The sequence below is a fragment of the Mugil cephalus genome, chromosome 5, assembly GCF_022458985.1.
Source record: "Mugil cephalus isolate CIBA_MC_2020 chromosome 5, CIBA_Mcephalus_1.1, whole genome shotgun sequence".
NCBI classification, from domain to species: domain Eukaryota; kingdom Metazoa; phylum Chordata; class Actinopteri; order Mugiliformes; family Mugilidae; genus Mugil; species Mugil cephalus.
Window position 1 is genome coordinate 20,976,668 of NC_061774.1, and position 27,951 is coordinate 21,004,618.

Genomic DNA, 27,951 nt, shown 5'->3' on the forward strand with positions numbered 1-27,951 from the left:
TGCAACACATGCCCCGCGGCACGTTTTACTGTTTGCGCCTCGCCATGAATAATGATTGACCAGATGGTTGAAACTTCTCACTCAGCGTGTCGCAGTAGCCGAAAACTGTACTTCCACTGTGTCGTCGCCGTCCTCCCCGTCGAAAAGATAAATAAAACTGAAATAAAATAAAAGTCACCCTATATGTTTTTCAGCCTTTGGTGAGAGGGAAGCACAAATGTACGGGGGAATGAAAAAAAAAAAATTCGAAGATAGACTGCGGGCCGTGTGTCTTTGTTTGTGTGTGTGTGTGTGAGAGAGTATTTTGGTCTGGTCTGGGGCAACATGCCAGCACCACTCTGCATCACGCTCTGCAAACAGCAGCCTCGGATAGAGAAGAGAAGAGAAGAGAAGAGAAGAGAAGAGAAGAGAAGAGAAGAGAAGAGAAGAGAAGAGAAGAGAAGAGCATGATGGGAATTAAACAGTGTCTGATTGTCCCAAAAATACTGTTTCGTGACCTTGATCCATTCCAGCCAGTTCAGCCTCACAAATCAAAACTCCAGACATCTCTAGACCTTCAAAACACCGCATCAGAATTCGAACAGTTTTCAAGGATTTTAAGCACCTGCGGGACCAGTTTGTGTGCGTGTGTTGGCGTGTGTGCGCGTGTGTGTGTGTGTAAGAAACGCTGTCCAAAACTAGGTCAGACACTGAGAGACTGAACGGCTGGAGCGAGGGAAGGGAGGAAAGGATACAGAGATACAGCACGATTTTAAAAAGCAATTGTAGGATGAGTTAATGGAGAATTAGATGATATGAAAAAAAAGAGATGGATGAATGTGAAGGGAGAATTTAATTAAGGGGCGAATGCATTGTTTCATTTCCACGCTCGCTGCACAGCGTTTACGACCGGAGTGGCTGTTTGTTTGTGAGATTTTAATTGTTTTTCCTTCACGTCTCCTTGCAAGACGGTCGAAGTCACTGCCAGTAATTTATGTTTAAATGATGACACTGGGAGTTACAGGATCTCTCCCTTTCTCTCGCACGCACGCGGTGGAGACAAGTGAAGAAAAACAAACTGATAAAATAGTCAGAAAGGACCGAGTTCTCGGCTTTGAGCTCATTATACTTGCTGTGTATCTTGCAGAAGTTGAGAAGTGCATGTCATGAATTTTCAGTGTGTGCCCAAGGCCCGGGCTCCTCGGTCTCTGTTTGGGAGCGGGAGTAAACCGGCACAGAGCCACAGCTCCCCCATGAGGCCTAGAAGAAGAATTACACTGTGAAGAAAGATTTTTCATGACACACTTGGGAAACATATTTTCATTTTATTCCCCACTGTTATTTATATAGAACAGTTATATACAATTAAACCAGCTTACATAATTGCAATGAGCGTTATATTTGTATTCCTAATGTGTGTATACAGTGCACAATGATGTTTTAAAGTAAAAGCTACTGGCTTGTTCCACTGCTTAGACTGCTTAGACTTGGTGATCACAGACTGCTATAAAGGAAACGACTGTCAGACACCAGACGGGAGCAGTCATTTGGATTTCACTGGCACTTTAGTAAATGCTGATGGTTTGAATTCAAATGTTAAGGCTGACCAAATATAATATTATTAGTAAATAAAAAGGCTCATGTGTTATGGGTGTTTTTTAAAATCCTTTTTATGGCCTACGTCACAGCTAATAAAATAAGTTATGTTTGTTTTAAAATACTGCTGATACTATCCAATCAAGACCAATCCTATAAAACATAAGACAAATATTGACAGACTTTACTCTATTTGTGGCATTACAGATGAAACAATATCTCACTTATTTGGGGAATGTACTAACGTTCATACTTTTTGGACTGACCTTAATATTTGCACCTTTAAGTTGATTTTTTTATTTAAATTAAATATTCAGCACATACTGTTTGGCTGACAAATTTGGTAGACAAAACGTATGTAATCAACCTTCTCATAATTATAACCAAATTTCATATTCACTGTTTCAGATTTGCTAAGCAGTGACCAAATATTCTTGTTTTTTAAAGCCATATTGCATATCCTATTTAAAAAATACTTTAAAAAAAAACCAAAAAAACAAGAAGTTTGTGCGAAAAATACAAAATAGCCCTTTTTTTTTTTTTAGTTGTATTGTTTTATTTCTATTAGTTTTGTAACTGCTTTTGAATCCTGACTATTTTTAAATAAGTAAATAAAAAAATAAATAAATAAATACAACAATGAGAAGAATATATGAGGTTACTATTATCAACATGACATCCTGCTGTGGTGCCACAATCAGAGGAATAAGGTTAATAGCTCCAAAATTAACTTTTATTGCACAACAGCTGCCACTATGAGTCAAACTGTGGTTAAACGCGATAAAACTAAAGAATTGAACTGAGGCAATCATCAAAACTGCTCCCAACATAGCATTTGCTAGCTCCCACTAGCTCCTACTTACTTCATAGGCCAAACATAACACAACTAACAACATTTTGCTATCTTCATTTTTAGTCTATATAACTATCGCAGATATAACAGTTTGTAGTTGTCGACAAATAACAGGTGTATTTTACTTACCCAGCCATGCTACTGTCAAGGGAGCCGCTGGTTCTCAATAACACAAGACTTGCTCCTAGCTAGGCTTCGACTCAGACAACACAAAGCGTTTGAAGATAATGTATTAGTATGCTAATTTGATAAAGAACGAATTCCTTTAAACCAAATAAACTGCTTTATTTACGACTTTCAGGACACAAAAATTAAGTGCGCATCTGTGGGAGGCGGGATTACGGCGCTGCTATTTCACTTGACAACGAGAATTACTATTTTCTGATTGGCCGATAGGTCGGTGATATTTTTCTGATTGGCTGATAGGTCGCTGATATTTTCTGATTGGCTGATAGGTCTCTATTCAAGCCGAGCAGTCTACCTCCGACTTTTTGAAATGCGCGTAACACGACTTGAGAGGCCGGAAATAGTTTTTCATCCACCATTGTCAAACTGTCAAAATATAGACTCCATTTGTGTTAGTAAAAGGCGAGTGGATAGGCCAAAGTCATACAGGCTAATGCATATGCCAGTAGAGGCTATTACACACTACATGCTAACAGCTCAGAGGTCAATATAAAAGCAAAATGTTATAGGCTGTGTTGTGTTTAAAAAAATCTTAAGTAAATGAGCCATGGAAGTGTGTATTGACGTGACATCACGTTCCATCGTGCGAAATATTGAGGCCATGGCGAATAGCGAAAGAACAGGACGTCACGTTTAAAACAAACAAGGGCATACAGTTTAGGACATTTAATGGTTGTAGCTATTTTATTATTTTACTTTCGTGGTGGTAAGATGGTGATTTCCTGCTGTGCTGTGCAATGAGCCAACATAGCCTAATCTAGCCTTTTGCAGGACACTGTTTGATGTGGACCGAAGACGGTGATGGGTGGCTGCTATTGACTCGCAGCCAACAAGAATTTTTTACATAGTAAGTTTCATATTAAAATATTATCAAAGTTTTGTAACCTTAGCTATGTTAGTTAGAGTCAGTTGAAACAAACGTTACAATGCTAACTAGCTACTAAGCTAGCTAGCTTGTCGTAGTACTTTGTACGTATTAGCTGGCGGTCCTAGAACAGATTCTCTATTCTAGATGTTCTATTCTAGGAGTGTCAATATGATCAGGATCATGAGAAGGGCTAGCTACCGGCTAACAACTGTTACTTAGCGCCTCTCAGCAGGGTTAACGTTGAGTTATGACTTGAGTTATGGAGTAGTGCCATTATGAGGTGCAGCCCCCTGCCGTGAGTGTAGCACCGTGTTTTGGTAACCCAACCAGCGACAAAGAACTGGTAAGCATCCACACTTTTGTATGCTTTTAACTTAGTTTCCTTCATAATTGTATAATCTGTCAGAGGAAAATGTAGTTATTGCCAACGGCATCGTCCTATCATTATACGTTTACATTTCCTACCAAGTAGTTAGCTAAACTGTTCGTCTCAGTGGCTTCTGCATGTCAACAGTTGCCTGACTTACAGCTGATGTTACCACTTAAACGCCAGGCATTTTGTGTACACGACTTCCCATGTTGCAACCACAAGCTCCAGAGCTCCATTTGAAGGCAGCGATAAATCAAATAAACTTCAGGGGTGTGTGCGTCTGTCAGCTTGATGAGGGACTATTTTGCTTCTGCGGGGCCACAGAATGAAGTAGTGCAAGAAGCAGCTTAGCCAGAGGAAAAACTTGAAACTCAAGTTTCCTCTTGGAGAAAACAGAACTGAGCTTGTGGTGGCTCATCAGGGGGAAGAGATCTCAATCAATAACTCCACAAAAGACAGCTTTTCTCTGATCCCTGCTGTGAAGCGACTGACACAGAACCGACCCTTGGCTTCCATCATATTAAAAGTAAAAACATTAATAAATTCATAAATTACAATCATGCAAGGGCCACTTAGTAGTGAGCAGTAGTAATGCATTTTTAATTGGATATTCCTCATTGGCGTTTAGTGGATTGGCATAAGAAAACATTTGCCTGTGAAGAGGACGGAGGTGTTCATTGAGTTTTATCATTAGTCTTTAGTATGCAGCCATTAAGTGTACTTATTATGCTCTTCATTCTAAATGTGTCTAAATGATTTTCACCTTGTCCAATTTTAGAGGCTGAAGCGGAGCAGAACGGCCTCGGCTCTTGATGTCACTGTGCTCAGTAATGCCCTAAGCAGGCCTTGTATAATAACCTTCTTTTATTCTGAGTATCTTCATGTGGTCCTTTTAACAGCCCCTGCTTACTGGTGCTATTCAAGGCACGCTGTTTTAGCATAGAAAGTTAATGCATGGTCGCAGACACGTGTCCTTGAAGTGACTGTGGAAGGTAAGAAGGCCTGTCTGGCCACACGGGTGCTATAAACTCAATCTGAAATGGTAGCTGGCTAATGGCCATGTTTGAAGCGAGCCAGTTATAATACTTTTAGTCTTCATTTGTTTTTCACATTCATCCACAGCGAAAGCTGAAGTTTGTCGAAAAGGTCAGCGCAATAGCATTTGCAAAGTTCAAGTTTTTTCCTTCAAAAGTCAACTTAGTTACATATTTTACCTCCTGGTCACCCCCTAGTCTGCCTCCCCAGTAGAGAACCACTGGCTTTAATTAGTGCTCTGCGATAACAACAGAGGCTGTCAAAGACAGCAAAAATGTGGTGCACAGTTCAGCTGGAGAGTCCACTTTGAATTTCAAAATTTAGCATTCATCAAGACCCTGCGTGTACTTGCCTCTCGTGCAACATTTTGAGTCTGTTTGATTTCATTATCTGAAGTAAATGCATTTTTCGTTCTTTACATGTTTTTGCATTGCTAATTTTACTACTACCCCTTAACCCTAGCACAGCATTCGCTTTCTACCATTAGCTTTCCACAATAGTTTTAGTTCAGTCTCACTGCTCTCATCAACCTTGTGCGGTTCATTACCTGTCCATCACCAAACTGCTGACAATGTTAGAGACACAGTGGAGAATTTGCAGCTACAGTAAAATAAACGGCGGAGATCAAGACAAAGGAGTTAGGAGTAAATATTGGACTTACTTTTGTTAGGCTCTAGGTTTCTCTTTAAACTTAATATATCAATAATATGTCAGTGTTATATTTTCAGGTTGTTCTGTCAGAGAACACTTGCCATAGTCACAAAGTCTTATTTAGGTATTTGAATAGAACCTCTGTTGGTGATATAGATTTCAACTTACAGCAGTAATGTGTTAAAAGTTGCCAAAAACACCATCCTCATCTCTAGTTTGCACTGTGCGTCCAGTAGCCTTTCCTTCCCAGCATCCTCCCTGTATTTAACAGCAACGGTAAAATTGAAAAATCAGTCAGAGCTAACGGAGGAAGATCGACCTTTATTTATTGAAACCGCTTGCATACAAAATATATTGCACTATTACCAGACATGTCAACCCAAACATCTTAAATGCTAGTAGTATGTACAAAAGAAAACAAAACAAAACAAAACAAAAAATGCCCAAAAGTGCACACAAGGTTTTACAGCTTTTCTGACTACCCTGGTTGAAGTATCTACAGATTCTCTTTGTGTCTTCACTTTCTGGCACTATTATTGAACAACCTGTCTAGTTAGTATTTGTAGACGTTATACACATTCTGCAAATAAACGTCCGCTGACGTCTACTGTCGACTGGTGACGAGGACAATTTTGGGTCGTCTTATGTTAAGCTTGTTGCTCATAAACTATGCTTATTGAGAGAGGGATGCAAAATGGTTGCATGAGTTCGTATTTCAGTTAACAGGACCTCGACAGGTAGTTCTCAGTTCAAAGTTGAGTTGAGTTGAGTTTATCCTTGTAAGTTTGACATGCACAGTGTTTGTTCTTGTTCATGGAGCATCACTTTGGGGTATACGGTCAAAACTCAAGGTTTTGGTCCATACTTCGTTGACGGGATCACATTCACATGACAACACAACACTGTGCTGTTGGTTTAAGAGTATGAACTGGTTAAATCTGTTGTCCACGGCAAATGATTGCAATCATTAGCACTCCCGTTCTGGAGTTCATTGGACTATGGGTAAAAATACACACTCTGTGTGCCAGAACATTAGAACCGCACACTACTCAAGAAGACCATGACAGCTGAAGAAAGCTGAATCAAGAAAAAACTGCTACCAGTCCACACTTTGCAGGAAAACGCTTTCAGCATAGCAATGTTTCTTGAGAAAAGTATCCTACAACTGTTTCGTCAAATGACATGAAACTCCCTTTCCTTCTGTAAAACAGAAACTCGCAATCAAAATGAGTTCCACTGCCAGTTATAACAGTTCATTCACAATGACAGCGATAAGAAGATCAAAAATGTCTCGAGCAGTTTGCCGGACAACCCGTCAATGCAATCCCAGTATGAATGTTGTAATTTACTGGGGAGAACTGTACTGAAGACCATGTCACACAAAAGCAGTGCAATAAGCTCAATCTTAAGAACAGTACATATTTAAAACTTAAACATTCTCTGCAGTGTTCGTCATGGCGCCATTTGGGATCCCTTTGAGTCATTTCCAGTAGGTACCCTCTATGACGTCTTGCACTGCAAGGATGAGTCAAAATGTACACAGTGTACACCGTTTCATGTCTTAAAACTTTGGTTTGGAAAACCACATGGTTCACAAATGTACTTCCAAGGAAATGTCTCCATTGATAATTTCCTCATGACCATGTTTCCAATGGGCTAGAGATACCAGGCAGACCTACTAGCGTCTGTTTTTTTGTGTTAAAATCATGAATATGCTCTTCAGTTAGTATCCAGGGTAGGTCACTAGAAAACAGCAGAACTGGATAACAATGTCACAACCAGTAAGTTATATGCCACTTTCATGTAAATGCTTCCTTGGTACCTTTTTCAGTGAACCCAACAGGTCAGCATGCAACAGTCCTCTCTCATGTTTGTTTAAAAGAACATTCTCCACTATAGTACACATCCTTGCATTACAGTTTCATAGTAACAGCTCTGAAATTCCAACCAAAGCAGGAACCAGAAAACATTTGCCCAAAATTAGTTTGCTTTCCTCCAGTTAAAAACATCGCCTCTGGGCCTGGTGTTTGGTAAAAAAAAAAAAAAAAAAAAATACACCAATAATAAAGCATGTTGAAGCACAGCCACAGTAGCACAGTAGCAAGAAGTTCACTGTCTCTTGGCGTGACACAACAGAGCTGCTGCGAAGGTCAGACCTTTGTTGACACAAAGTCTCTTATGCCTTCCAAAATTACCAAACACGTACAAGGTTCTTCAGTCAGTTCGAGAGGAACTGTTGTTTGTGAGATAAGTCTCAACGCCAGCACACTGCTGGCTTCACCGTAGGAAAACTTTACACAAGTCAAAGAGAAAACAATAAGAGGTTAAAGGAATTTAAATGAAACACTCATTATTCAACACCGTGGTGACTAACAAATGGAGCTGGATTCAAATTATCTGGGTCTCTGTACAATGGAACGCTGACACATTTACCGTCCTAAAATAAAAGTGAAAATCCACCATACACATTACTCCCATATGTTACTTCAGTTCCTCTAAGAGGCAAAAGTTTTACCAAAGCCAGTACATGCTACAAAGTAGACCAATGTGTGCCTTCTTCAAGTTTAGTGTCAAGGAGCCAGTAGATGGCTTAACATGGCAGAAAAAACACTACCGCGACTAAAGATCTCTCCACCCATGGAATACCACAACTTTAACATATCAGTTTGTGTTCAAAATGAAAATTTAATTTAAATTCTGTTTCTGAACTTGTCAACCTAGCTTTTAGTCCTAATTGCCTCCTGACAGCAGCTGTTGGCGCACAGACACACGTTTGATGTTGACATCTAGTCTGAGCTTGATTTCCAAACTGTCAAGCTATGCCTTCAAACTGTATGTACCAACACTATTTTGGTGGGTTTTTATCTTAAAATCACACTCCATCCAAAATTTGCCAAAAACACTGTTTTGTTCTCTTTAGTGAAACCCATGGCCACAAGTGGTAATCGCATGGGACGGACCTCACTTCCTTGGGGACCAAATTGTCCACATCAAGGCATCGTCAGTCAGTTTGACGTTAGCATGTCTTCTGTCTGTTGCAGAAAGATAACTGTTGGGTTGATGGACGCCTCCACAGACACTGAACTATCAAATACTGTAAACACAAGGTCTTTCATATTATTTCATCAGACAGAGGGCCAGAGGCTCAGTCACCGTTTTGATAGCTCAGTTAGTGACGGATGATTCAAGAACATTAGTTTAGGTGACACGATTGTATGCACTACCAACTGAAAAATTGCTCTCAGAAGTGGACTCTTATCAGTTGCTGTTAGTTGATTTCAAGATAGCATGATTTCACAAGTCCAAATGATCAAATATTTTTCCTAAAATGTGGCCAAAGTGTCAACAATTACCAAGAACCCAAGTTGAGAAAGGACATTTGATAACGTATCATAAACCAAATAAGACATCCAATCATTAATCATTAATGTAACACACTGGATGGAGTATGACTTTAAGCTGCGGTGCATATATTGAAGTATTTAATTGTAGCGCCAACTTTTAACTAGAAAATGAAGGTACAACTTTGCTGAAAATGTACTAAAAATACCATCAGTCGTGCCAGCCAACCCTGAAGCTCTCCTTGAATCAAAGTTAAACCATATCAAGTCAAAATTCATATGCGTGGCTTTCATAATTAATTCAGCCCGGGCTTGATTTTTTTTTTTTTCTTCCCCTGTCAGGTTTCAAGTTCTGCAGCACAATGGACATCTCATTATTAATGACGGCTGAGCGTGACTCAGTCCTGCTATGGAGGATGATGCTATTTTTCTTTCCACACATCTTTTAAGTTTATTATCAAGAGCTCTAACATTTAACTGATATTAAACAGCAAAAAAAAAAAAAAAAAGATAAGTGCACATTGAAACAATAGTACAAATCTTTTCTCAGACAAATAATGACATCATTATATACATTATGCCACCTTCCCTTCGTTTTTACCATCATTTTTTTGTTTGTTTTTTTGTTTTTTTAACAATACAAAGCAACTCCGTACGGCTGATGCTTTATTGACAATATAGAGGTTACTTTCACTCGAGCCATTTGTTGTTCATGGCTGCAGCGTGAACAGCAAGTGAAAGCAAAGGTCCTAACAGGTTACTGAGAGAGAAATGGACACCCACTTTCTGAAAAAGAAAAAAACAAATAACTTCTAAAAGAAAAACGGAAAAAAGCCTGTTTCATTATTCATTACTCACGTTATGTAACCGTTTCCTGACATTTCCTAAAAAGTTTCTTGTGTCGCTGACTCTAGGGTGATGGTTTTCTCGTTCACAGACACAAGATGTTAATGCAGCTCACCAACTATGTTAGCCCAACTCAGACAAGGGAGAAATGAGTCAAAGTAACACTGATTAAAAAGCTAAACTTATATCTTATGTAACAAGTGTCCAAAAACCTATTGAATGCCTTCAAAATCCAAAATCCAAAATCAAGATGTACATGCATGTCGCAAGACTAGAAAAGTACACATAGTTCCGGTAAAGAAAAAGACCTGGCTCAACCTCAGAAACCTCTTCAGTTCCTTCATGTCTCCGTTATGAAATAGAGATGCAGGGTAAGGTTACTCCGCGTCCCGCCGTACTGTGGAGAAATGTCTCCGTTTTGGTGCGAAAGAAGCCGATCAAGGTCATGAACCGTACAAAAGTAACTGAATCCATTTCATAGATCAGTTGAACCAGGTCACGAGCTACAGGCTTGTTCATCAACTGTACAAGGTCACGACAACTTCGGCGTCTTTAAAAAAGGACCAGGAGTTTTAACAGAAGGCTATTTCCCGATCGTCCAACTCATCAACCACCGACCATCAGCAACTCACGACGATTAGGACGCCTCAGGAAATAGCAGCCTTCGCACATCTGGTCCACGATCAACGTCTCATCATCCCTGATTTACATGTCTAGGCTGTGATACTAGCCACAATTAAAGGCACATGTCACACAAAATGTGGTTAAGGTTTCCCTGAACATTCGAAGCTTTCTAGCGATGGACCTGCCACTTTAATCTTTCTTTTAAAACTCTCACGCGTCGTTTGTTTTCTTACGCCAACTGATAACGCTCTCTTGTTTGACATTTTGGGAAATACTTTCTGCTGCTTACTGGCCTAGAGTCACCTCTGCTTAGTTGAGTACAAACACACATTTGAACTCAACTTTTCAACTATTTTCATCCAATTGGTTCGCTGCTGGTGGGGGACAGTTTGTCAGCTGGTCGCCATTGAAAGAGCATCGGTGAAACCTTAAATGGTGAAAAAGATTTTAGTAACAGGTATTGAACAAATGCATGGATTTGGAGTCTTTAGCTTAGCACCTCAAGCACAAGAAAGTCTTCATGAACTTTTACCGTGAACACAACAGATGTTTCCCAAACTTTCTTTTTAAAAACTAGCATAAAAAAAGGGATATTTTAAATACATGACAATTTCATAGATTATTCCTAAAGGAGCCCAACATTAACAGGTACAACCAACTGAACAAATGAGACTTCTAAGTATAGGAACACGGGAAGATTCAAGCTAAGGTGCTGGTCCAAATATAGTGGATACAGTATTTGTGTTAAGCTTACGAATGCACAGAGAAACCTTGAGGATATTTTTTTGTTTGTTTTACAGTGACAGAGTTATGTATTGTTATTCTATCATAAGTTTCCTTTTTCATCACAAATCCACCAAATCTTTCTACACTAGACCATCAAAGTTACTGCAGTTGCTTTAATTTTAGGACAATTTGGACAACTAAGAATGTACATGTTTTCTCTAAAAAAGGCTTTCCTGCCACATAAACAGCGCACTCGTTATTTCGACAGCAACACTAAGGATCCTTCACGTTGGATATTTAAGTCAGTGACTCTCCGAGGCGCCAACCCGACAGCGGGTGGGAACACCTCAGGACGAGAGCTCGGAGTCAACACATCGTTTGTTCCGCCGCGTTCCTTCGTTTCCTGCATGTCTGCGCTGGTTAAGACAAAGCCACCGCCGGCTACCTGGAGACAGAACCGTCTAATCCTCTTTTCGTTTGTGTCAGCGTGTCACAGAGCTCTAGCTCCGAGCAGAAGAAGCCCAGATAACTGGACCTGCTCTGGGACAAAAAATGCATATGTCATATTACACTGCCTGCCCTTAAGATTTAAAACACAAGAGGAACAGAGTCAAATAAACTCCCATCTTTGAGATTTCAAATAAGGGATGTAAAGCAACAGGCAGTATATATATTTATATATATGTTTTGTTTTTTTTTTCAAAGAAATGGAGGAGCATAAATCCAAGGCACAAGCATAAATAAGCTTCATTAGGACCCAAAGGAATAATGAGCAGTGGCAACAAACTGACCAGCTCCATAACTGTTGTGAACACTTTTTTTTTTTTGTTTTAACCAAACCAAACCACTTCAGCGAACCTGTTCTGCCATTCAGAGAAAGCAGCCAACGGACGACAAGACGAAATAAGGCACAAATAAATGTTTAAGAAAAGAAGAGGGACAGGTCGAAGCTGGAAAACCAGGGAAGAATAACGAAACAACCAAATTTTTATTTTGCTTTTGTTAACGTCCTCTACAGTTACACTTAAAAGAGGTTCTCTAATGGAAAAAAAACAAAGTTAAATACAACGACTTTTTTTATAAATTATAAAGAGCTCAGGTGACAGGAGTTAAGACGCTCGATATGCTTCATGTACTGTTTGTCGGAAAAACAGTTAGTGCATCTGCTTTTGCTAAGTCTAAGTAACTGGAGGGAGCCGACGTACATCTAGCCGACGGCCCCCCCACTGGTGAGTAAGAGATGAATGAATATTGGGAGAAAAGTACCTCACTGTAAAAAAAAAACAAAAAACAAAAAAAAACAAAAACACCAAAGGGTCACTGCAGATGAAAACCACAGCAAACATTTCAAGAAGCCTAAAGAGTGTAAAGACAGCAGTATTTTGTGTATTAAAGGCGTTTTTTTAAAACTGTATACAAGTGTGAATCGATAGGTTTAAACTGGTCGTTGCAGAGTCGTGTGACAGGTGAACAATTCATCTTTTTTTAAAAAATAGAACAGCAGTTCATGACATTGTGTACCCTGACAAACGCTCTTGGGATCTGCATCAAAGTGCCTCAGATTTATGTCTCTCCATTTGTCATTCATTTTTTTTTTTTTTTTGTTTGAATTTATGCTTCTGTGTCACGGTCAAAGAAACCGGAGAGGAATTTTAATCTAGGCAACGGGAAACAAAACAAAGATGATTTCAACAAAGAGATAAATCTGTTTTAGCTAGCGTGCATACCTATTTAATTCTGAAACATGGATGATTTGAACTTCTGAAGAAAACGAAAAGTAAAGTGCCCTCTACGAACGCCTCCAGGTCGGGACTCCCACAGCGATGCATTTCCCCCCCCCAACATGTACGAGTTATTTGGCTGACACTGGACTATTTCTGTATCTTGAAACATAATAGTTAAGTTCAAATGTTTCGGGATGGAGAGAAGACCAAACAGCAAATAACTCAACCGTTGGAAACGTCTGAAGACGCCTCCTAAAGCTGCGTTTCCAGATCTTCTCCATCGATCCCCATTTTTACTACAAATCCTTTTTAAGTGTGCAGCAGCAGAAAAAGAAAAGGAACACATGTTTCGATTCCTGCCGACCAATGATTTGCTTTAGTTTGCCTTCACATGAGTCGAAATGCGGCAAAAAAAAAAAAAAAGCGGATTTAAAGTAAACGGGTAGTGAACATGTTTGGGGTTAATGCTGCTGTGAGAGATGAGCTTTAATCACTCCCTCTTCTTCTTTTCCTTTTGTCCAACAACAACAACAAAAAAAAAAAAAAAGATACTGCTTCATTTACTCCAGAGAAGAGCAACCAGACCAGACACCAGACCAGCTCTGGTCTAAGACTTCACTACGGTAAACGCTTCCATGCTGATGGAAATGTGTGTATTCTTGTGTTTGACAAAGACAGAAAAACAAGAAGCCAGACACTGAGACTCTATGATGGTTTATGATGAGTTGCCTGTGTGTGTGTGTGTGTGTTTGTGTGTGTGTGTGTGTGTGTGTGTGTGTGTGTATGCATGTTTGTGTGTTTCTGAGTGTGTCTAGGTGGGAAGGTCCTCCAGTGGTGCATCTACGACACTCCGTTCACCAGTGCAGGAGCGTCCTGTTTGTCCTTCTTCATCCCTCGGTCTCTGATGGGTCTCGGATGGTGATGGCGGGACTGGCCCTCGCTGATAACACCCTGGGATGAGGAAGGCCCTCCTCCTCCTCCTCCTCCTGCTCCTGCTCCTCCACCACCACCACCTCCTCCTCCTCCGCCTCCTCCCCCTCGCACACCTGAGGAGTGCTGTACGCTACGTTCGTTGTTTCCATCCACGCGGATCTGGGAGAGAAACTTGACTTAGTACAGACTTAATCCAAACCACCTACCACAGCTTGAGCCGCTATGAGCATCTCAAGAGAAAAACTAAAAAACTAGACAGTAGAGGCAGTATTTGGACTATTATCACTAAGTTCTGTTAGATATCCAGTGCCTGGGAGTCGACATACTCTCTGTATATGTTGCGCTTCATTAACATACTCAGCTTTGATTACATTAAAAGAGCAATGATTTGCAATGTTGCGTGTCCCTGATTATGGAGGCTCCTGCTGATAATCAAATGTGTGGGGACTCTATAGACGGAGACACCAACACTGTGCGCATCACCTCACCACAAGAGATCAACGAGACAGCTCATCACTATCAGTATTTGGACTACTAGAGTCAGTTCTGGTCAGTACTTGCACCCAAGAGCTGACACTAAAGTCTGATTTGTCAACGCTGCTTTCCATTGCATTTGCAAGTTATACAACAGTTTGTTTACGCGCAGATAGACCTGTGACATCTGAGGAGTTTATCATTAGACCCAGATGTTTAGTCTAGTCTGAAGCCAGGTTTAGGGCTCTGCCTACGTCCTAGGTATGCTGTAGTTCTGTACCCTGCTCCAACATGAGCCACCCGGTCCCCGTCGCCATTGTCTGAAGCGCACAAAGAAACTCAACACAGCCGACTAGCTGCCAACTACCGCTTTATAATTACAGAACAATGCCGACGCACTGGCGCACGAGTATGAATGATTACACTAGCGTAGCCCGCTACGGTATAGGCTCTGTGGAGGGTATGCACGTGATGTCACAGCCAGCGAAGTCTCCATGGTTACGGACACTCAGTGGCAAAAAGTGGCAGTTGAACATGGAGATTAGCAGCATTAGTTTGAATCATAGGCTTTAACAGCATCTAAACTGTAAAATACGTAAGTAAAAAAAAAAAAAAGGAAAGAGAAGTACATGGATCACTGCATTACGAAGAAACAATGGGAATCCAGGCACAGTAACCTCGACACGTTTTGTGTGAGGTAATATTAATTTATGCTGTATTTTTTGATGATGTCATAGCTTAAGTTACTTCTTTGTGATCACTCCTCGTCATCCCTTTAATGTCCGGTGGACGCTACAGTTATTGTATGGCTAAGGTTACTTCTTGGTAAAGCTCTCAGCGTTTTCCAAATAAGGGGGTACTCTAGCACAAAGCTGGAACTGTTATGTATGAAGTACCAAAAGGTCATACTTTAGTATAAGTATAGTATTTCCCTGCGTTGAAATCAGGTCCATATAAGTATCAGGAGAACTGATTTCTGGACCATTTGTTATTTGGTAGTTCCTATGGATCATTGTCTAGTCCAACTGTCCATACTTTAATCTGATAATCCACATTTTTCCCAGTCTCACTGTATTTACTGATACATTTCACCATGTTTTTGCCACTGAGTAGGTGTGTGAAGGAAGAATAAGGCAATGGCACTGTGCCAAAAATCTAATCATTCATGTAGACGATTTGTCAGAGACAACATGTGTTGTACCTGTGTATCACACAACCTAAGCTCATAGCAGTCTGTCCTCTAATGAATTGTTCAATCCCTTTTCTTTGGGATGTCCTAAATCTTACCTAATGTGGGAGTAATTTCCTAGGTTGGGAAAGCTTCATAAAAGTAGGACTCATCAGGCGTCGCAGACTTTTATTGTGGCTTGATTGTGTGAGATGCTTGATACATGTCCAGGTCAGAGGGGTCAACAGTTACATTTTAAACCATGTGGGTCAGTGAACTTGATGAAGAACGTTTCCTAGATGTTAGCATTTACAACACAACAGTGAACATTGTTTGAGTAATGCATGTGAGGTTGTGTGTTACCTGTAGGGTGTCTTCTGGCCCTCTTGTCTTAGGATCTCTTATGTGACGAGGTCTTGGCTCGCTCCACTGCATGTCATCACCTAACGAGGACGAACCAGAACAAACATGTCGGGAAAGTGGAACCAAGAGAAAAAAGAAAAAAAAAACTGCTGACCATGTTGGTCATGTCGCCAAAACTTTATGACCTTTTCCGTTGTGGGTGAGCAGCTTTTTTTCAGGCGATAGTTTAAAAATGAGGTGAAATCTATGTGTGTCATAATTAGAGTAAAGCCAGAGGGAAAACTCTCACTATGAATCTGGATCTTCTTGAAAGAGCAACATAATGAGAATTTATGTGCAAATGAAGTCTGCAGAGATCTCATTACTTGATTCATTCCCATTCTTTGGGCTACAATTTGATGAAAAGCATCTCAAACTGTTATTTACTTTCACTCACTCATTTTCTATCATTATCGTCAAAATTGACTCATCTGCAGTCAAGTGGCTAAAAAAAAAACACAAAAATGTCTACATGCAGCAATATTCCAGAACTCCCAGCTGAAGAAACTGCTGAATAACACATCTAAAACATCAAAGACGGCCGATGATAATTACTACCCACATTTATATCCTCCCCCTCCTCTTCCTCTCCCTCCTCGTCCCCTCTGTCCTCCGCCGCCCGCTCTCTTCCTCCCATCTGTCCGTCTGGGCAGCGTCCCGCCTCCTGTCATCAGCTCCTCGGTGGGGGCCAGCGACCAATCACTGAGCTCGTCCCTGTGGTCCGACTCCGTCTCCGAAGCGTTGGATGCCTCCGAGTTGGTGCCTGGGGGGCCGAGCACACGAGTCAAAGCTCATTTCAACCACATTCAGAGAGAACACAGAATTAACCTTTGGTGAAGCGTTTTAGTTTTAGTATAAAGTCATTGGAAGCCAAAAGAAGAGCTCACCATTTATAGTAGGGCCGGGGAGTATGACCGAAAAAGTATATCACAGTATTTTTTTTTTCATGCATAATGTGTTCTCAACATTTTCTACTGGTTGAGAGAGGAATTAATGCAGTAGACTGACTAAGGGTGGACTATTTTACTGTGATGATGAGTAAATATTGTAGAATAATCCCGCACTAGTAGTAAAACATGTTTGCATGGCTCCGCGTTAGCGCTGCACGCTAATGTGGGAATCCAGAAACATTGACAGCTCAGAGATAAAAAAAAAAAAAATTAATTTTATCAAGGTGAAATTAACAAACATGGACAATTACACTTTCAGTTATTTTTGACCTACGTATTATTATTTAAACATATTAAAACTACTATATCTGTGCATTAGCAGCGCGACCGGCTACCGTAATAATTGTAGTCTGTGCGCAACATTTTTTTTCCTCAATCACACAAAGCTAAAATTGGGGACATTTTCAGGCACATCTTTAGCTGAGGGACAGGTCATCCAAAACGGGGACTGTCCCCAGAAATCAGGGACGTCTGCCCCCCTAAAAAAAAAACAAAGAAAAAACAAACAACTGACACGGCACCTTTTTTTGTCACAAGTCTTTCATTTTTCAGACATTTCCATCTTCACCACACCTCGCAGTAACGCAGTCGCACCATGTGTGTTTAGCAGCGATACATTGAAAACGGTTTGGTCTGAAACAGTGTGGCACGGTGCAGCGCTCTGAACGCCGTGTAATCAAATACACCGATATTCCGGTATAAAAAAACGGTATTCGGTTTGAACCCGTATACCAGCCATATTGTATAGCTTTGTACATTTCCACAAATCTGTTTGAAAAAACATCAATCCAAACCAGAAAACGAGCTCTCCTGTTCCTGTCATTGTGCCTTTCGTATTCTTATATTAATTTCTTCATGTGCAGTATTTAAAAAACTGAACAAGGCCCCAGATTTAAAAGCATTTTAATACATTTCCTCTCTGTTTATGCAAGCTGCAGTAGGATATCATACCTGAGGCAAAAGCAGCTCCTCCACCTCTCCGCCCTCGTCCGCCTCTTCCTCCCCCGCCTGCGTAGGGCTTCCCTCCTCCTCCTCCGCCGCCTCCTCCGCCTCCTCTCCCCATCCCCAGCCCCATCCCGTTATCGAACACGTAGGTCTTGTCTTTGAGGTTTCGCTGCCCCGTCCCCCCTCCTCCGCCTCCTCCTCCTATCTGTCGTAGCTGTTCGTCAATCTGGAGACGCTCCAGGCGCAACTGATCCACCTCCTGTGGACGTGAAAAACAGTGTTTACACACCGGCCAGGCATAACATTATGACCGCCTTCCTTATGTTGTGTAGGTCTCCCTTGTGCCTCCAAAACGGACACATCAGAGGATGGACATGAGGGTGTCTGGCAACGGATCTAACAGCAGAGCAACATCTAAGGATAGAACTAATTTCTTATCTACCCACTGGGATGTTGCCGTGTTTACCATCTTGCTGGATTAGATTTCCTTTTCTAATTACGGCCGAGTGTAAAGAAAGCGATAAAATATACAGAACCTCACTGCAACACTTATATCCATATATCTGCTGTCTAGTCACTACTATTTTGTTAGTATTGAGGATGCAGGGGTAAGACTGACAAGAAACTTGATCAGAATCTTTTTTTTTCTGATTGACGTTAACTTCACCTAAGTTTCATTTCTTTCATAAATATATCATTTTGCATTACAGCAAGTGTACAATATCAATCAAAACCAAGGATGCAGGACGTTGTTTTGACAACCTGTGAGGACACAAACCTTAAGGTAGTTGAGGTGATAGTCTAGCAGTACAGTAGCATTGGAGATGCTCTCCTTGGTTCCCACAAACACAAATGGCACCATTCCCTGTGAGAGAAGTTAAGAAGAAAGCTTGAATGCTCTTGTTATCTTTAAGTTCTTAAGTACAGTACTTGTACCAGTATATATATGTTGACTGGGATTTGTTGCAACGGCTTCTTTGCACCGACCTCGTCTGCTGCGGCTGCCGCTGCTGCTGCCACTGAGGGTTTTTTGTCGTTTTCAGGCTCGATACGAACCCGCACCACGCCCGACTTATCAACCACTTCCTGGATCAGTTTGCCGTTCTTTCCAATGACTTTACCTGTAGAGGCAAATACATTAATCAGTCACAGTCAGGTGAGACTTTTAATCTGGTTAATTTACAAATAAAACTCAAGGTGACACATCAGTCCTTACCAACTAAGTTTCTGGGAACTTTGATGACATCTTCAGAAAACTCCAGGAAACTCCTGGCTATACGGACAGCATCCTGGTCCTTGGATGAACAACAGAACAAACATACTGGAACGTCTTTCATTTTATTACACTGTGCTAGTATACATGTGTTAGGGCTGCACAATTAATTGAATTTTAATCGTGATCATGGTTTTGACTGCCAAAATAAAATGAACCTGATTGTCGTCGAAATGCACATTTAAAATGCGGGCTCTGCTGCAGAGCTAATCAGTTTCTCAACCAGTAGTCAGCCAACCACCAGGGGGCAAACGCATGGTTAAGGCTCCAGTAAGCTGCCTAAATAACAAGTGAGTGCACTGTACAGTGGCAGCCTCAAGTTAGTTTAGTATCGTTTTGGTATTGATCCGATACCACGTAAATACAGGGCTAGAATCGCCGAAACCGATATGCTAGGATTTGAGTGCTAAACTCTGTCCATATTCCAACTTTTGCTACAAATGGGAAAAGAGAAGCTCCTGTCGTGCACAGATCTGGAGAGAAGCTGTGCTCACATGAAACAAAAGTATTGATCTCATCACGCTAGTATCGATCCGATACCGATACTATCCATGGTATTGATGCTATTGATATTTAGATCAATACGCCCAGACCTCAATGATGTACAGACGAGAGCACATCCACTGTCTGGACTCATTTTGGATTTAGTTATATGCAGAGGGCAGCAGAGTTGTTTCTGCATGGTAACACAACGAATCTGTTCAATCATCTTGAAAAAAAACAAAAAAAAACATCACAAACCAAAGTATGAGGAATGCATGAAAGCCAAAGCTAACGCTGCTTCAGTAAATCCCCGTCCACGTCCATCGGCAACCCAGACAACAATTTGTGTAAATTTTATCTTTTATTATTAAGCATTTATTTTAATTTAAAGCTGTTTTGAAAACTGTTTGAATACTGTTTGTTTAAATGTAGCGCAATAAAAACACAGATGTTTTCCCTAATATGAATAATCCTGATTACGATACTGATCAAAATAATCGTGATTATCATTTTGGCCATAATCGTGCAGTCTTAATATATGTACACAGGTATAAGTTCTAGGGACCGGCCGGGACCATGTGTATCAGCATGCTGTCTGTGCACTGCGAGTCCTACCTCTCCGTATATGTGGAAGGTGCATGTTTCTTCATCCAGGTCGATGTTGGTGACTCCAGGAACTTTGCGCGCTTGCTGAATGTTGGCCCCGTGAGTCCCGATGGCCAGGCCCATCAAATCGTCCCGAACGGCAAACTGTTCATGAAACCGCGACGCCAGCTGTCTGGAACTCTGCAGAGGTACGCGGAAAAGACATAAACAAAACACGATGAACGCCACAACAGAGCAAGTAAGTATGGAACTGTTGTTGACAAATCCCATAAAATGCTATAATCACTTTAAAGTGCAAAATGATTCCATTACATAAATGATCCAATTACATGATCCAATTATTTTCTGTACACCTAATTAAGTGTGTGTTTGCACAACTGCATACCTCCAGCTGTCTGCTGGCCTCCTCGTTCCTCAGCATGAGAGACAGTTTGGTGCGGAGGCTCCTGAAGTGCATGTCACTCATCATATTGGCCCGCTTTGTTGTGACTTCATTCACCGACTGCGAGAACAACGAAAGCCCATTTTGCTCTTTGAGATGTCATTAATGAAGAATTCAGTGCATGCAAACCGATATTAATGAGACTGTCTTGAGCAACGCACAGGTGCCCTATTCTAACTGTTATCAAAGCGGCACCGTGCGTGGGTGAGTAGAAAACGTAACGTGACGAACCAGGATGACGAGCTGCTTTTTCTCCGAGTCGTAGGTGATGCTGAACGCACCCACCGCCTTTTTAAAGTCTTTGTGTGCGGATTCCTTGGAGCACCTGATAAAACATAGCGTATACGTGAACTTCAAGAACCACAAAAGAAGTTTGTGTTATCAGCTCTTAATCATAAATCTTCTTCAAACATTAATTCGGATCCATTTCTGGGCTACATTCAGGCTGCTACATATATCACGGCCGGCTAAAGCACAGGTCTTCAACAGGGCGTCTGCAGCAACCAAAAATTTGGTTGATTAGACATTTTTTTATATATTTTTTTTAAATTTTCCACCCACAAATGTAAATTTCTTTAAATACACATTAACTTGAATGCAACATATTTTAATAAATGAGGCCAGCACTTCATTCATTCAGCAATACAGCGCACAGCTTCTCACAGAGCACCACATCAGACTCGTCAATATAAGCCTCCTGTACACAGTAGGACACGCCCCTATCACTGCTGAGCCAATCACGAGGCAGCATATTACACTCCGACTCCCTGAAATTGACCAGGAGCCTATTCAGTCCCTGTGTGAAGTCCAGAAACACGCTGTAATATTAGCAGAAGAGAACCTAACATGTTCACAGCAGTTGCACAGCCCTCTTCTGTAGCTTAATATTGAATGCAAAATGATACCAATAATGTATATTACCAAACAGCACTAGGCCGAGTTTAATATAGAACACATATAGTAGGTACGGGGTCCCTACTTAATCTCTCCATCACTTTGGGGGGGTCCTTGCCCTGAAAGACGTTGAAGACTCAGAGTGCTGTCCCAGTCTTCTAGCAAAGACCTGTTTGGGCTTTTAGCATTAGAAGTGAAAAGTGTATGTTCAGCCTAATTACAGCCATCTGACTTGTAAGAGTTTGATCTTTGCCGGTGTCACAGCGGGCCGATATTGAAACTGAAGCATGTAAACCGTGACCAAAAACCCGCTGACAGTCTGCCCTGTTGGTGCCAACAGTGGAAATATTATCTCCACAAGCTACGTCCTGTCACTGGGTGGATGAGCAGTAGCAACACAGTAACAAGTTCAAGTGTTACCGTGTTGTTTTTATGGCACGTTTTTGTATGAGTGTCAAACTTACATCTGCCGTAGATCCTCGGGGACGTCCAGTCTGATCTTAATGAAGGTGTTTTTTGTGGCTGGTTTATTTGGATTGACAGGCCGTAACCTCTCCAGCGTCACGATCTCGTTTAATGTGGCGTCGCACGCGGCGTACTCTATTACGTAAAACTGGAAACACAGAGGGAGGTTTTAGTCGAGTTATCCAAAACGGGGAAATCAGACGAAGAGGCCCGAGAGCTGAAAAAGTAGTCTGTTTAAATTTTAAACCAGAAAATATGGGGAAGCTGAATAGGACATACGTCTCAGAGAGCTGAGATACGGCTGACAGGTTGGCCTGAACTCAATTATCCAGCCGCAAGTTTAGCTAATATCTTGCTGAGGAGGATAACAAACTCGTGACCTCTGACTGGAGAAGCAAGCGCTCCCCATCATAAATCAGCAACCAGAAAAATGATGGCACACTTAAGCTGATTATCTACACCGAACCTTGTGAAATGGATTTTTATGGTGCATTACATTTTATAGGTAGAACTACCGATGTGAAACAATATGCTTAGTGGGCAACATTAGTGAGGAAATTTAAACTGAGAATACTGCATATAAATAGAGTAGATGCATTTTAAACCAGCTGTTTGATTCATAACCGATATCCGTCCTGTCACTGCGAATGTTATTCATCCTTAAAAACTATCCGGGCCGAGTCTTACCTCTCCTTTGACCATGCGAACCTTGGCCAGCCACCATCCACATGGCTCCTTGTCATTGGCTCTGGAATAAACCTGACAGGAGAAGAAACCCAGTGAATACAAAATTGAGATGATCCAAGGTCACAGAATGTTTAACTCTCTTCACCTCGTCAAGTCCACGTTTACTATGACACAGCATCAAGAAACGAACTTTGTAGACATCAACCGTCAGGAACAATGAGTTTGAGGGTCCATTCCTTCCCTCATGCCTAGATTGTAATTGCTTTAATAATCTCCGCACTTTGCATTGAAAGCTATGTACACTGATCAGCCACAACATTAAAACCACTGACAGGTGAAGTGAATAACTTTGATCATGTTGTAACAATGTTCTGATGGGAAACTTTTGGACCTTCGTTCATGTGGGTGTTGACCAGACCAGACCCCCCACCCCATAGTAATGACACTCCTTGATGGCAGCAGCCATCCCCAGGAGGATGCAGCCTGACACAGACACACAAACAAAAATGAAATGAATGAAAAACAGCACAAGGTGTTGACCTGGCCTCCAAATTCACTAGATCCCAAACTGATCAAGTATCTGTGGGATGATCCACAGAGGCCCCTCCCCTCAACCCACATTACCCCACTAACAACATCCTGTAGCCAGACACCACAGAAGACCCTCAGAAGACCCATGTCCATTCACTGATGAGACACAACTGCTTTGGAGACACGAGAGAGACCTACACAATATTAGGTCATAATGTTATGCCTGATCAGTGCGTCTGTGGCGATGAATTCCTTGTTGTCTTAACCCAACAATACAAAGAAGTTGATCAGTTTGTGAGTAAGGTTTGTGAATAAGTCCCCTGTGAATCCTCACTGTCAGTGCGGGAGGAAGAACTCTTCAAGCTTGTAAATGACAGCGGGCTGAAAAGTATGTCTGGTATAGCATTCTGGATCAAAGTCAAGCCTGTGTATCTTGAGACACACATAAACCCACTGAAAACACTGCTGCCATTGTCTCCATTTTCGACCTCATATCTCTACACGGTGGGGTTTTCTGCAGTGAATGCAGGGAAAAACAAACTGCAGAATAAACTACACATAAAGACGCACTCGATGTCGCTTTCTTTCCCTTCATCCCGTCCATCGGATAATCTTGTTGCAGCACAGGGCTCCCTCAGACTCACTGATATCTGCGTGTTGAAATTCTGGGCGAAATGTGCGCTATGTCTGTAACATGTAATTACATAAACCATGCTTCTGACTTGGTCGCGGAAAAGTCTTCAAAAACAATCACGATATTAATTTTCCCCGAAACAACTGTGAAAACACTTAACGCGACCCACCTCGACCTCATCGCTCTCGTTTATGTCCTTGCAGAATCCCGTCGGAGGAGGAAAACGCACATCCTGGAATGGGATCTGACGCTCCGGCTGCCAACTGGGACAGAGAGACACAAATATGCATAAAAAAATAGTTCAGAAACATCACAAATTCCAGCATGTTCTCTTCTGTTGTGTTATTTACGCCACTCACTTGTTTTCGAACGCCACAGTGACTGATCCCTCGTGAACATCCTTCACAAAGGCCTGAAAGAAGAACACAAGTCAAATAAGGTTTGATTTTCCCTTTAACCTGATTCATATACATAAGTCGAGAAACGGATATAAAGCGTGAAAAAGGCGAACAGCTCTGCTACTTGAGTTTGACTAAATCCCAAAGCCGTTAACAACAAAAACTGCCAGAAATGTTTTTTTTTTTATTGTTTGTTTTTGTTTTTTTGAGTGAGGTTAAGCGTCATCTCCCTCTCCCTCTCTCTGGTTTTACACACAGTTGGCGTCGATGTGTGTCAAGTGTTGCAAGTAGGACATGCACTGCCTGGAAGGAAAAGAGCGAGACGGGGAGTCTAGCCTATGGGTTGCATTAGCCTGGCGAGCTAACAGTCAGTGATGGATGAAATGAAGCAAAAGGGAGAGCGCTTCTCAAAACCTCCAAAGGTTTGAGGAAATCTTTGTAACTGTGTTAAAAGGGCCCCGTTCACCTAAGACCATGCCGAGGATTACGGCCGTTTGAACTGTCAGGATCAAGAAAGTTGCTCACAGTTCAGTAGCCTCATTCATCTGGACTAGACTGAAAAGATCTGAGGGCAAAAATGCGGGTAAGGAAACAGGATAACGAGACAGTTCGGTCTCGTGTACCGACAGTAGATTGCAAAGGTGTTGTTCCTGTTCATTATACAAATATGAGCAGTGGCTTATTTGCTATATAAGGTGCTACTTCTTTCTCAAGCTGTACACATGAGACTTCTTCAAGGGATTTACTGCAGAAATGAATCGAAACATCTGCTGTATTTATTACCTAGTATTACTCAGTTGGCAGATGGATGCAACCATTATATTTAATGTGTGTTAATTTAAGAGAAGCTCGTATTTTAAATATGCCTGTGATGCCAGAGATGTGGCTGTGTTTTTTTTCCTAGTATTTTCTTAACGTCTTAAAGGCGTCACGGTCGGCAAAAAAGTTCAATTTCAAAACCGTGTGTTCGTCGGCAAACATCTGAGTGTTTATTCAGCACCTGATCAAGTGTGTGGTCTTTGATAAGGCCGTGGCCCAAAAACTACCAAACTGACCTAATTTAGCATCCTGGTAAAAGGGACCTGTGGTTCACATCATACAGGTCTCTGTCCCCCCCGCAGAGCCACAGTGTAATGAGTGTACATGTCAAGCCCTGCCATTCAAACTGCAGGCACACAATACCATTTGATTCTATTAAAAGATGTTTTACTGGCCAGTGGCACGCCCAACTTAGAGGCTAAAGTACATTCACTGCTACTGTGGCCACATTTTACCTGTCAACGAGCCAAGAGAAGATCCGATGGGGAGTTTCTCCACAAATAAAAAAAATAATAAAAAAAAATTAAGCCATAAATAAATTATGAGGAGCCTGAAGAGCACACCGGTGCCTGCAGTCTGCTGTCTGAACCAATAGATTTACTGTCTTTATGCATGTTTATATGTATGTATTCCTGTAAGTAATGAAAACAAAGTAAAAACACAAGTAACTAGATAATAAAAAAAAGGACACAAGAACAGGTAGACTTAATAAATAAATCAAAAGCAAAGACAAAGACTAAATACACCTCGGAGCACTACGCGTTCACATTAATTTGGCAGAAGCAAAGCTTTTGCAACAATAAAGTATGTATGTACTCATTAACCTCCCCATCATTTCATCTTTTTCTTTCCAAATGTTTGTGGCATGCACCTGAGCAATAATGGAAATACCCAAAACTGGAAGTAGAAGGATTTTACTTTACTTTTTAATACTTTATGATGTATCCTTAGTACTTAAAAGCAGCACTTTTATGCTTCACATGTCTTTGGATCAACACGACCATTAGGGCTTTGGTTCAATTCCCTTCATCCCACTCTACCTGTTGATTCATATTGACCCTGAATACCCCAGCAGTCGTCATAAAACAAGAACCTCCTGCCCACTGGTTATAGAAAACACCCACAGCCAAGATCATATTCGGAATGAAGTTTCATTTGTCTGAGAAACATAAATGATGAAGTGTGTTTGTGAACCTGCCACCAGCTCCTGTCCATCACTTCACAGCACAGGTGTCAAACACGCGAGGATAGTTCATTTAATGTAAACATTCGACTATTTTACTAAGTCTTCTTTGCACTAAAACGAATGGAAAAAGTCTGGAGTTGTCATTGAGAGATCAAATTCAGGGTTTATCCAGGTTTCAACAAGTGAAATTACTTTTCAAGACTTTTTTTTAAAGACCATTATGGGTTCAATTTAAGACCTACAAAAATGAGTCAAATCAGAGACCCACAGTTACTTTCAAAATAACAAAATGCTTAAGTGTTTTTAAGGGCTTAAATTGTGATTATCAAATTTTAGACTTTTTTTGAAGGACCCTGCGTTTGGGCTGAATGATTTTGACCCCCCCTGCTTTACAGGTAACATTAGATCACAATCGCGTCTACATTAGCGACACCACTGCAACACCTGCACCGCTTCAGCGACGACATTATCAACAACAACCGGGTAATTTTGTTTCCAGTCAGGTTTACTACCTCCACGTCCCGGTGGAGGCTGGCCACAAGAATCAAGTCTCTTTATTGTCACTACGAGAACATAACGAAATGTCCCGGCTTAAAAGACACACAGACCTTTAAATAAAACACTTTACGTACAGGAAAAAAAAAATTTAAATAATGTAATGATGTAGCTACATAAAGTGTAGCTTAGTCCCAGTCTATGAAATGTTGTGAGTTTGTGATTGTCTTCTTGCAGAAGACTGATGGTGTGTTTGGTTGTCAGCAGGGGTGTGTGTGTGTGTGTGTGTGTGTGTATTCGTGTGTGTGTACAAGCACCGAGGCCCGCACGTACAAGCCATCCCCGGTGAGTCTATTTCACAGCAGCCTTACATGTGTGTGCATTGTGCGGCGACCGGGACGTCAATAAAGTCGCCAACTTACCTTATAAAAAGCCCCACTTGTGCCCCTCACTTCCACGACCAGCTCCTCCATGACGCAAGTTGCTACAGCCTGCTAGTAGCTAGCTAGCTAGCTGGCTAGCCTAGCGGTAGCCAAGGTAGAGCTCGTAGCTCGTAGCTCGTCGCTAGCCCGACTATCCTGCCAGCTGGATGCAAGGAGAGGCCACGATAAACTGTGTGTGACCGGGATGGTGTCCCCCCGCTCTGCACTGCCTGCGAATTCCGCCTTTGTTTCCTTGTAGGTTTGCAAGTCCGAGTGTGTGGTAAATCAAAAGCGAAACGGGGTAGCTAGCCAGGTTAGCTCGTAGTAGCTAGTTATGTTAATGTTGTGTGATTAGTGGTGGAGCTGATACTGCTGCTGGTTGCTAGTGGTGGGCGGATCGATCTGAATATCGATAATACAAATACCAACCACGGTAACGATATTGGTCGATACCAATGCGAGGAAGCCGATACTTCCAGTTTATCTGTTGTACGAGTGCAGCGGTTTCATTAAAGAGACGACAGCAACTTGTATTATTTATTCGAAGGACGTGAGATACAGTGGTACCACAACAAACTTGTATAAGCAGAACTACAGAAAGGGGTGGGAAAGAGATTCATTGTATCGTACTTCCTAAACAGCATGCTACTTGAAATGCTACTTATAAAAATGTTTTGTTTTAATTTTTTTTTTTTTATCATTTGTTGTGAAATGATCATTTTGTACACTTTGTTCATTTAAGACAAAACCAAAAAAGAAGTGCAATGAAGAGAGAGATTTAGTTTTGTAATGATATATTAGTACACTCTACCTGAAAAAGAATTTGTTTTCATTTGTTCTCAAGTGATAATGTGACAAAAACTTTTATTGTGTTAATAAAGTATTTTCAAGGAAATTTTAAGTTATAAAGAAAAATTTTCAGTTTATAAGTTATAAACTACTAGG

General features: G+C 41.2%; 1 protein-coding gene across 1 annotated transcript; it reads right to left on the reverse strand.

Moving 5' to 3' along the window:
* Window positions 1-5,839: 5,839 nt before the first annotated feature.
* On the reverse strand, window positions 5,840-27,386 carry fmr1 (FMRP translational regulator 1). Its single transcript, XM_047584533.1, has 15 exons — window positions 27,007-27,386; window positions 24,046-24,098; window positions 23,856-23,949; window positions 22,522-22,593; window positions 21,834-21,982; window positions 20,707-20,800; window positions 20,419-20,535; window positions 20,043-20,213; window positions 18,888-18,966; window positions 18,659-18,792; window positions 18,450-18,536; window positions 17,678-17,930; window positions 16,339-16,539; window positions 15,738-15,817; window positions 5,840-13,891 (listed from the first exon to the last, which is right to left on the reverse strand). The coding sequence occupies exons 1-15, from the start codon at window positions 27,055-27,057 to the stop codon at window positions 13,640-13,642; spliced, it is 1,887 nt and encodes a 628-aa protein (XP_047440489.1). The 5' UTR covers window positions 27,058-27,386; the 3' UTR covers window positions 5,840-13,639.
* Between the last annotated feature and the right edge of the window lie 565 nt (window positions 27,387-27,951).

Coding starts and splice junctions, on each gene's coding strand:
- fmr1 (XM_047584533.1), bottom strand. CDS start 27,057: ATGGAGGAGCTGGTCGTGGAAGTGAGGGGCACAAGTGGGGCTTTTTAT. Junction 20,536..20,706: donor AAAAGCAGCTCGTCATCCTG/GTTCGTCACGTT, acceptor TTGTTCTCGCAG/TCGGTGAATGAAGTCACAAC. Junction 15,818..16,338: donor AGGAGGGGGAGGATATAAAT/GTGGGTAGTAAT, acceptor CGTCCTCGTTAG/GTGATGACATGCAGTGGAGC.